This window comes from Scleropages formosus, chromosome 1 (genome assembly GCF_900964775.1).
Source record: "Scleropages formosus chromosome 1, fSclFor1.1, whole genome shotgun sequence".
In the NCBI taxonomy this organism is placed as follows: Eukaryota; Metazoa; Chordata; class Actinopteri; order Osteoglossiformes; family Osteoglossidae; genus Scleropages; species Scleropages formosus.
Genome location: NC_041806.1, coordinates 50,797,557 through 50,807,887, shown reverse-complemented (window position 1 = coordinate 50,807,887; position 10,331 = coordinate 50,797,557). Strand labels below are relative to the sequence as shown.

The following is a 10,331-nucleotide window of genomic DNA, read 5'->3' as shown; positions in this document are numbered from 1 at the left end:
ACGTACCCAGGTTCGAATTCCCCTCCCCCTCCTGCTGCGGCAACCTTGGTCGAGGCACTTAGCCCGAACGACACAGTTAAAAAAAATTACCCTGCGGTAAAAATAGAGGAAACATTTTAAGTAGCTTAACATTGTAAAAGGCTTTGAAGAAAAGCACGAGCTGAATGAATAAATAAAATAAAATGAGGTAAACGAGAGGGGGTGTGGTGGCGCAGTGGGTTGGACCGGGTCCTGCTCTTCAGTGTGTCTGGGGTTCAAGTCCTGCTTGGGGTGCCTTGTGATGGACTGGCGTCCCGTCCTGGGTGTGTCCCCTCCCCCTCCGGCCTTACGCCCTGTGTTGCCGGGTAGGCTCCGGCTCCCTGAAACCCCGTATGGGACAAGCGGTTCAGACTGTGTGTGTGTGTGTGTGTGTGTGTGTGTGTGTGAGGTAAACCAGCAGTTTGATGAATTAGGGTGTGTCTGGTTACAAATAGTGAATTATTCTGGGAATCATGGCATTAAATTCTGTTTTATCCCATCCAGACTGGAGTCGGGTGACGTCAGCGAGTCGCAGCATCGGTGGGGGGGGGCAGAAGGGAGCGGGTTCCTCTGGGGGGGAGAGATTTCTCAGCCAATCAGAAGAGTTCATGCGGTTCCTGAAATGCAGGGTGACATGTGACTGGCTGACAAGTGGGTCACGGGGGCAGGCTCTGTCCAATGGGCTCTCTGTTCATGTGGGCATTCATGGTCCTCTAATGAAACCTGGGATGGAGCAGAGAGCCTCCTCTCCTGACACACACACACACACACACACACACACACACACACACACACACACACAATGAAAACAGACAACATCTTCATATCCGGTCAAAGGAGGTCAAAGGCACAGCGGCACAGCGGGTAGCACTGCAGTACCAAGCTGTGGGTTTGGACGTGGGTTCAAATCCAGCTCAGTGGGTACAGAGTGTATGTGTGTTTGGGCCCTTCCCGTCCCGTGTCTGTGTCTGTGTGTCCATGCGCAGTGCGGAGACGTTGCGGTTGGAGCGGCTGTCCTCGGGGGCCCCGGGGCCCCTGTCCTCATCATCCATTCTCCTCACTTTCCCCTGACAGACGGTGGTGCTTCCACAGCTGCAGCTGCACAGCGGCACCCCGAACTGGGTCACAGCTCTTAAAGCGACAGTACGCCCCACCCCCGCACTGCAAAATGAATGGCAACGAGCACACAGAGCGATACGCACGGTAGTGCTGTTCGCATGAAAAATATACATTTTATCCACCTATCTCAGAAAATGCTAATTTCATCAGTGATCCAGGTCCGTCGCCATAGCAACCTTCCTTAATTGAGGGAAGACAAGGATCAAAGGCTTTGGAGAGAGTGACATCACAACACATGGTGGTGCAGAGAAAAACAGAAGATAATCCAGCCAGTGTCCCCCCCACCATCGGCACCGATGGGCACTCTAGACAGACTGAGGTGTGTGTGTGTGTGTGTGTGTGTGTGTGTGTGTGCGCAGCACCTTATTCCCCCACAGTAGATCATCTCCCCACAGGCTCTGTACGGCGTCGTCCGGAATCATGGCATTTACTGTAAAATCCCATCAATTTTTGCCATGTCACCAAGCTGCCCTCCCAACTGAACACCTTCAGCAGAGAACATGTTTATTATTTTTTCATATGCAGGATTTTTTTTTTTTTTTTTTTTACATTTATTGCCAGCAAAAGAACTCCAGGTGTGACACACATCACTGGGAAATACAGAAATCCGAGACAAATACTCAGTCACAGCATGTTGGAAGAAAAACCAATGAAATACATCAGATCAAAACATCATAAAGCATGCAAGTCTCTCTCTCTCTCACTCACTCACTCACTCACACACACACACACACACAGACCTAGCAGAGGAGAACAGAAAGAACGAGATAAGATCCTTCCAGGGCTAATAGCCTTTATCTCAAAGCAATAAAAGAGACTTTCTGGCACTTAAACTCATATAAGAAGGAAAAAAGCACCATATGTTTCTCCTGGTTTTCCATAGCGTTATTATTTTAATATAAATCTGTTTACACAGTAATGAGTGATAATTATATGCAATATTTAAATATTCTAAGCCTGTTCATCCAGTGCTTCATATCATAATTTGTACTGCATCGTCTTTGGCAGCGTAACGCATAACGTGACAGAGAAAGAAGCGAGGTGGAGTGCATTAGGATGAGTGCTGTTCATGATCTGTAGGAGGGTTTATCCCAACAAAGAGGACAGTTGATCTTGACTTGGAGGAGGGTTGATCGTGAGCCAGAGAAGGTCTGCTATTTGCCTTACAAGAAGGTTAACGTTGACCTGGAGAAGAGCTGATATTGACCTAGAGGGGGTTTTGATCCGGCCTGTAGTAGGACTGATCTTGACCTTCACAAGGGCTGATGTTGACCTGATGCTGAGCAAGAGCAGGGTTGATGTTGACCTGGAGAAGAGTCGATATTGTCCTAGACAGGGGTTGCTTTTCACCTGTAGTAGGAGTGATTTTGACCTGCATAAGGACTGATATTGACCTGGAGGTGGGTTTATCTTGACCTGGAGATGGTCTGATATTGACTTGGAGAGGGATTAACTTTGCCTGGAATAAGGTTGATCGTGATCTGCAGTAGGACTCATCCCATCCTGGAATAGGGTTGATACTCCCTGACTGGGAGAAGGGTTTGTGCAGCGCACAGTTCTGAACCAAGAGCCTGGACCTTAATCGCCATCAAACGCCTCCCGACCCAGGAGACGTGTCCTGCTGCTCGCCCAGAACCGCTGGAGGGTTATAAAAATGTCACTTCCTGTCTGACACATGTGCTGATGCGCCACATCAAAAGCAAGACGGGCTTGATTGTAACAGAAAACCCATAAGATGAAGCCAAATGACTGCAGAACCTCATCGTCCTCATCCCCCTCATCCTCAGTCCTGAACATGCGGGCGGTTCCTATTTATGACAATTCAGGTCATTGGTTCGTGCAGCCGATACGAATTTTGGGCAGAACTGAACATTGAAACAAATAGAACTGAAGACTGTAGGACTGCAGAGATGTAACGTGACTGACCACGAGAAACACAATCACACTGGTTCCTCCCAGCAGTAGGAAACTTGACCGTTGTGCCTCGCTGCGACTTGAGCGTCAACACGTAAGCCCAGGCAGCTATATAACCTGACCCGTGTGTGTTTGGCATGACAATAGACACATGTAACCCGAAACAACGCTGCTAAAATGAAGGCGTCCTCCATGACGGAGTGTTGAAAACCGGATGAAAAGAAACGTAGAAGGTTCCAGAGACGAGTTCACGTGGTGACATTTCTTCTGCCCCTTGAGCTTCAAAGCTGCCATTATAACCCCTTCTTCTGGGGGGCACTGAGTTTCCGCATTCCTCTTATTCGGCCCAGGAGCTCCTTCACAAACTCCTGGACGATGCATGGAAATCCAGCGTGGGGGGGGGAGGAGTTAAAATAAAATTAATAATGAAACACACAACCAGCTCCAGACATCTCCCAAATCAGATGTTTCGAGATCTTCTACCAGCACTCACCTCAGTGGGTTTATAGCAGTCTATCAGTGACTCCTAAACAGAGAGCAGAAGGTAAAAAGAGGCTCACGTCAGCATCGCACAGCTGTTCACTGGTGAAAAACACAGTTCAAATAGTCACAAACTCCACTGCTATCTTATGGATTGTTTTTGCAAAAAGTAAAACTCCCAACAATGACAAGTGTCTGACCGCTTATGAGAAATTCAGTCTGAACGAATCAAAGGTGAAGGACCTTGAGATTTCATCATGTAGGTCATGGATTGCAGTGTTAGAAACAGAATGATGACAGAGGAGCTGACACTGCTTCACCAGGAGGTTCTTCTGTTCCACAGACCCCCCCCCCACACCTGGACAGCACGACCACACACAAAGGGGAAGGGGACACCCCTGTCCTAACACCCAACCCAGTGGGAGCTTACCTGCAGTTTCACAGCCCTTTCATCTTCACTGCTGACCTCCAGCAGGTCATCAATGTCTATCTCAACCTCTGGCATCTCCTCTTCCTGAAGGACACAAAGACAATAGATGGAAAAAAGACATGGAGTTAAAATTAGTCCATATGTGATAAGACCTTATGTAACTCATTAAATCTGTGGTTCATTGAGTTGTCCTCTGTAGAACCCGAGTCTGAATGGAAGAGCCAATTTGAGGAACCATGAGAGAGTTGATGGGAACATGAACAGGAGGAACCGTGGGAGACTCAATGAGAGAGTCGGTGGTGGGGGAGCTTGATCAAGGCTCCAAGGTCAGCTTGACTCCCGGGTCAGAAAGGATGAGATGGTGAAGAATGAAGGCAAGAACATGATTCACTAGTTCTGGAATGCAGTTGTAGATGTCTAGAACCTGATTGGTGTGTTGGAAGTGGAAGCAGTAACATCACTATCAACAAGTGAAGGAGGGTGGGGAAGCAAAGAACACACCCACAGGTTGAATTTGGCATCTGTCTGTGTTGGACATTGGATTCCATATGAGAGTCTCTCAGGAAAGGAATCCTATAAAAGAAGATCTTTAACCAGCACTTGTGTTCTAGGCATTCTGAAGGAGCTCGTCAATAAGCTGAGGAATGTGCTGAAAGGTAACTGGAGGAAGAGTTTCCGACTGCTCGAGAGAGATTCACATTTCTGAGAAGTCCAGAACTGACCACACTGGAAATGGTCATGGTCAGAACAATGTGGAACTGAGGGAAAGATGGATTATGGAGTCCAAACCAATCCACATCTCACTCTACAACTGCCACCTCTGCGTACTTCAGTGTACATCTAGGAGCAAACCTGGGTTACAGTCCAGAAAAAGCCATCCTACCTACTCTAACTCATGACTGTGAATTATGGTCGAAGATAAAGTCTCAGCACCAAACAGTGAGCAGGAAGAATAATTTGTAACATGAAAACCATGGATCATGGCAAATAATAAGGAATACTGAGAGAATCAGGAATTGGGGATTTTGAGGGAACATTACATGACAGCAAACAGACGTGGGTCGGTCACGAAGCAGGACTGAGAGCGAAAAGACGGAGAGTGAGGATCACTAGCTGGTATCTGAGGAACATCAAGAAGGCCACAGCTAGGTTGCAATGACCTCCTCCTCAAAACTTTGGGTAAAAAACAAGGAAGGACTGCTCGAGATGGGCAACTATGGCGTCACTGTGACCTCCAGTCTTGAAAGCACAGGTCCATCGAGGGAAAACACAGCATTATTCTGTCCGTGGATTATGTCCAACTCCCCACGTCAACAAGCCAAGTGAAGCAATCCAAGAGTTCCAGGTCTATGAGCCACATGCCATCCACAAAGCCCCCATATCACGACACACGGCTGTAAAAAGCTTTCTGTAGAACTCAAACGAGTTGAAGTCCCTGTTAAAGGCATGCACGCGCGCACACACACACACACACACAGAGAGCACATTCCAAATGCGCCTGGCATTACGAGCGTAAACAGTGAAGATCTATACGCCAAGTCCGGCATATCGGCTGAGATCTGCTGTGTAAACAGACAAAATGCAGGAAGAACCGAGAGCTTCCCGGTCACATGGGAAGTCAACGTATAACGGATCTGATAAGTGCAGCTGATCCGTAACCCCATCCTACCAGTCCTCCAGGACTGCAATGTGTGTGACCGTCCTGCAGCTCTTCGCACGGTCGGCCATTTCTGTCGAGCGCGAAAACACTAAATGAGCTCGAGAAGGCGACAGTAAGTGGGTCAGAGCATCGCCGAGAGCCTGGGGTGTCCTGATGAACACATCAGCGTGGGCGAGCACTCAAACAGACCAAGGACCGCCAGGGGCCCAGAACAAGACTCTGGGGGAGATCAAAACACTGTGAGAGCCCATGGGAAGTGCGGCAAGGAGGACCGAAAGTCAAAGCAGGACAGCGGAAGGACACAAGACACCAACACCAGACATCCTGGTGAATCGTTTTTGAACTCACTGGACTGCGTGTGATGGACAGGAGAAGGAGGAACTTAAACTTATACACCATAAACACCTTAACCCTAAACCATAAACAGGAATGAATGTCATAAGTGACCGCTGCTGAGAAAACCACCCTCCCCCCCGACACACACACACATATATATCGGGGCTGAGTGGTCTCTTCAGCTATCCAGCCCTTCCATCTCTCCCACCCCGTCACTCTGGTGTCAGATTGCTGTGAAACCGAGAGACGTGACCTCAACACCAGTCGTGTGGATTCAGCTCTATCATCTTACCAAGAATGACCGTTACAGTTGGCTGCTCTGCCACCCAGCAAGAAGGCGCCTCCGGATGTCCGTGGCCTCAGAGACCCTTACACTGCCCAGATACCCAGATACCCAGCTAGCGTACTGGCAATGCTGTACATATGTCAAGGGCAACCAAGGTCAACGTCAACAAGAACATCACCGGATATAAGATCGACGGGCGCCAGTATAAATCACAGCATGGAAGATGATGCTGATAAACCTGCAGAGTGCGAAATACTGACATCAGAACGATCTCTTGCATTGTGACCTCTCGTCAGTCACGAGACAAAAATAGCCTTGAACAAAAGACCCAGCCAGGCCAAAGCAAGATCACACGGTCATGCTGAACACGGTCACAACCGCCTGCCGCTGTGGACCTCCAACTCCAAGAAGTGGAGCCGAAATCATGCCGCATCTATCCGTCCTTGGACAGAACCCATCATCCCACAAAGGAAATGATCCAACTGCACCCAACGTGACCGATTTCTCCAAAGTCCTACACACGTGACCATCAAGAGGGCCTGAGGGTCAATGGGAGCTTCAGCCAGAGCAATTTTCAGTCAGAGCAGTTAGGAAGACAGAGAGAGAGTGAAAGAGAGAGAGAGAAGGAAAGAGAGAGAGAGAGAGAGAGAGAGAGAGAGAGAGAAAAAGAGTGTGTGTGTGTGTGTGTATGAAGGTTATATCTACACTGCTTCCATCCTGTCAGCAGGACACACATAAGCTTAAAATATCTGTGAGAAAGCTGCCAACCCCCCACCCTCCACCCCCCACCGTCACCGTGACAACCCCATCCCACAGAGGGATTTGGTTCTTTGGCTGCAAGGTGTCCCAGTGGGAAAGCTGCCTACAGTTCACAGAGCTGTTCACAAACATCTCCAGTCACCCCCACTAGCAAAAAGAAGTGGCAGACAGGCTGAGGAGGAGCACACAGGGTGCACTTTGCAGTCATGCCTGTCCCTTTAGGGTAGGAGGACATGTCCCTCTAGGTCATAAGGATGAGTCAAAGTAGGGCAGGAGGACCTGTCCCTGTAGGCCATGAGGACTGTTCCCTGTAGGACATGAGACAACTCGATGTAGGGCATGAGGACCTCCTCCAGCAGAGCTCAAGAGTCTGCCTTTGTAGATCTTTAGGACCTGTCTGTGTAGGACATGAGGACCTGTTCCTATTGTGCTTGAGGGTCGCTCTCTGTTGGGCATGAAGACCTACACCTGCAGCGCATGAGCACCTGTTCTTGCAGGACATGAGGTCCTCCCCTGGTGGGTTGTAGGATCAGTCTTTGTAGACCTTGAAGGCCGGTCCCTGTGGAGAACGAGGATAAGCCATGTAGGGCATGACAACCAGTCCCTGTAGGGCATGACAACCAGTCCCTGTAGGCCTCAAGAACCTGTCCCTCTAGAGCATGAGGACTTCAACCAGTAGGGTATAAGGACCTCTCCCTGTAGTGCATGAAGATGGACACCTCATCTCAGAATGGTCTTTAACAGGGACCCTCATGAATTGTCATCAACAAGAAGATATCCACAGAGCAAAGGCCACAAAACCCATCATGATAATCCAACAGACAAGGCAATCTCCTTCATCTCCTTATCTCCTCCTGGATGTTGCTTTCACCCCCACTGGAATGTCACCTTCCGTCAGAGAGCTTCTGAGAGCTTGACCAGTACACAGTTCATGTATGGACCACTAGTGTCTTCTCAATGGAAAAGGTTCTAGTTGACAAGGAAGGTGCAGCGCTATGAGCAGAACCTTCCTGAGGGACACATGTCCACCACAGGAAGCTCATCACAGTGAGGTGATTGGAGGTCAATGATGGATGGGAGAGGGAAGAGTGGAGACAATATTTGGTGACAGCTGTTGATAGTTTATTATAGAAGACCACAGCAGATTAGGATGATACTAGAAAATATTAGATTATAGCTGATGTTAATATATTACATCAGATGATCTCAAGATCCTGGATGAGCACTGAAATCAGATGTTATGAGATGATAAAAGACACAATAATCAGTGACGATAAGACCCTAATTAAAGTAATAATATTAGATGATATTAGAGGATGTGAGGAGCTAGGAGAATGACCAGTGGGGATATGATGGGAGAGTGACTGATGATGACCTGAGATGATGGGAGAAGATAAAGGTGCTGCCGATCAGGTGTCCCCACCTCGCAGTCGTAGAGAGCGCTGAGCTGCTCGAGGATCCACTCCTCCAGCACGAGCCTTTTCCTCAGCTCCTTCCGGTCGTATTTCACCGTCACTTTGCCCTGTTTCTTCTGGACAGGGTCGTCCCGGGTCAGCAGCGCGCTCCCATGCGCCGGTCCGGGTGCGTTCTGGAAGAAGACCCTGCCGGCGGTGGGGGGCGGTGGGGGTGCGCTCGTCTCCGTGCCCGTGGAGGACATGGTGGAGCTCCGTCTTCTCCGCAGTGAAACAGCCTGGATGTGATGAGGAGCTGAGAGAACTGAGATTTACAGGGGGAGGGGGGGGCGATACACACACACACACACACACACACACAAAAAGAGAGAGAGAGACACACACACACAGAAAGAGAGATGAAACACCAAACAGACACAACACACACAGGCAAAAAGAGAGATACATACACACGCAAAGAGAGATGAAACAGACACACACGGAGAGAGAGGGGTAAAGGAGATATATACAGACACACAAAGGAGGAGAGAAATAAAATGGAGACAGACACACACACGCACACGCGCACACACACACACTCAGAGAGACAGAGAGAGGGAGAGAAATATGTACCCAAGGATGCAAACCTTTAAAACTGCAATGATACCCAATCAAAATTAACAAAAAAACTGAAATTAATTTTACAGTTTTGGAAAATACCAATAATTAATCGACCACAGCTCATAATCAAAATTCCTGCTCCACCTAGTAGTGGATTAAATTCTTGAAATATGATGAATAGTGTTTATTTGTTTATAATAAACAGAAATTATTAAATACAATATTATTTTGAACATAAAATATACAGGATAAAACTTGAATTTTGTAATCATAACCGAACCGGGAAGGTTTACAGTAAGACCGTTCCAAGCCGGAGGAGCTGAGACTCTGCATTGGACATATGAAAGGATACAGAGAGTGGACACTGTCTCTGGAACCCAACCATAAAAAGTCTGGGGAACTTGAAGGCGATATTGAGAGTGGACACTGTCTTTGGTACAAACCATGAAAAATCTGGGGAGCCTGAAGACGATATTGAGAGTGGACACTCTTTGGTACCAAACCATGAAAAGTCTGGAGAGCCTGAGGACGATATTGAGAGTGGACACTCTTTAGTACCCAACCATGAAAAGCCTGGAGAGCTTGAAGACGATATTGAGAGTGGACATCCTTTGGGACCCAACCATGAAAACTCTGGAGAGCTTGAAGACGATATTGAGAATGGACACTGTCTTTGGGACCCAACCATGAAAACTCTGGAGAGCTTGAAGACGATATTGAGAATGGACACTGTCTTTGGGACCCAACCATGAAAAGTCTGGAGAGCCTGAGGACGATATTGAGAGTGGACACTCTTTAGTACCCAACCATGAAAAGCCTGGAGAGCTTGAAGACGATATTGGACATCCTTTGGGACCCAACCATGAAAACTCTGGAGAGCTTGAAGATGATATTGAGAGTGGACACTGTCTTTGGCACCCAACCATGAAAAGCCTGGAGAGCTTGAAAAGAACACAGAGTGGACATTGTCTTCACTACCCTAAGATGAAGAACCTGGAGAGCTGTGAGATGACACTAGAAGTGGATAACATCTTCACTGTCCTTAGTCTGATTTACACTGACCTCATAAACAGGTGTGTACTCTCTAGCACCATCTTTTTACACAGCCCAACGTTCCCTTTCATCATGCAGCAGAACTCAACATCATACTGGATCACATGCTTTTTTAAAAAAGACATCTAACACACTGTCTGAAACTACTTGCAGGGGAGGGGACACACCCTGGATGGGACGTCAGTCGGTTGCAAGGCACCCCAAGCAGGACTTGAACCCCAGACCCACCAGAAAGCAGGATCCGGCCAAACCCGCTGCACCACC

At 48.2% G+C, this 10,331-nt stretch overlaps 1 protein-coding gene across 1 annotated transcript; it reads right to left on the bottom strand.

Annotated features, from left to right (window-relative positions):
• Nucleotides 1-1,671: 1,671 nt before the first annotated feature.
• On the bottom strand, nucleotides 1,672-8,750 carry ppp1r14c (protein phosphatase 1, regulatory (inhibitor) subunit 14C). The gene is made up of 4 exons (XM_018729942.2): nucleotides 8,426-8,750; nucleotides 3,962-4,045; nucleotides 3,545-3,577; nucleotides 1,672-3,419 (listed from the first exon to the last, which is right to left on the bottom strand). Exons 1-4 carry the CDS (start codon nucleotides 8,657-8,659, stop codon nucleotides 3,345-3,347), a joined length of 426 nt encoding a protein of 141 aa, XP_018585458.2. The 5' UTR covers nucleotides 8,660-8,750; the 3' UTR covers nucleotides 1,672-3,344.
• Between the last annotated feature and the right edge of the window lie 1,581 nt (nucleotides 8,751-10,331).

Bases quoted from the DNA above. Each gene is read 5' to 3' on its own strand.
- ppp1r14c (XM_018729942.2), bottom strand. From the start codon at position 8,659: ATGTCCTCCACGGGCACGGAGACGAGCGCACCCCCACCGCCCCCCACC. The intron at 4,046-8,425 runs GTGGGGACACCT...TGTGTCCTTCAG, and splicing joins GCGCTCTCTACGACTGCGAG to GAAGAGGAGATGCCAGAGGT. The intron at 3,578-3,961 runs GTAAGCTCCCAC...CTCTCTGTTTAG, and splicing joins AAAGGGCTGTGAAACTGCAG to GAGTCACTGATAGACTGCTA.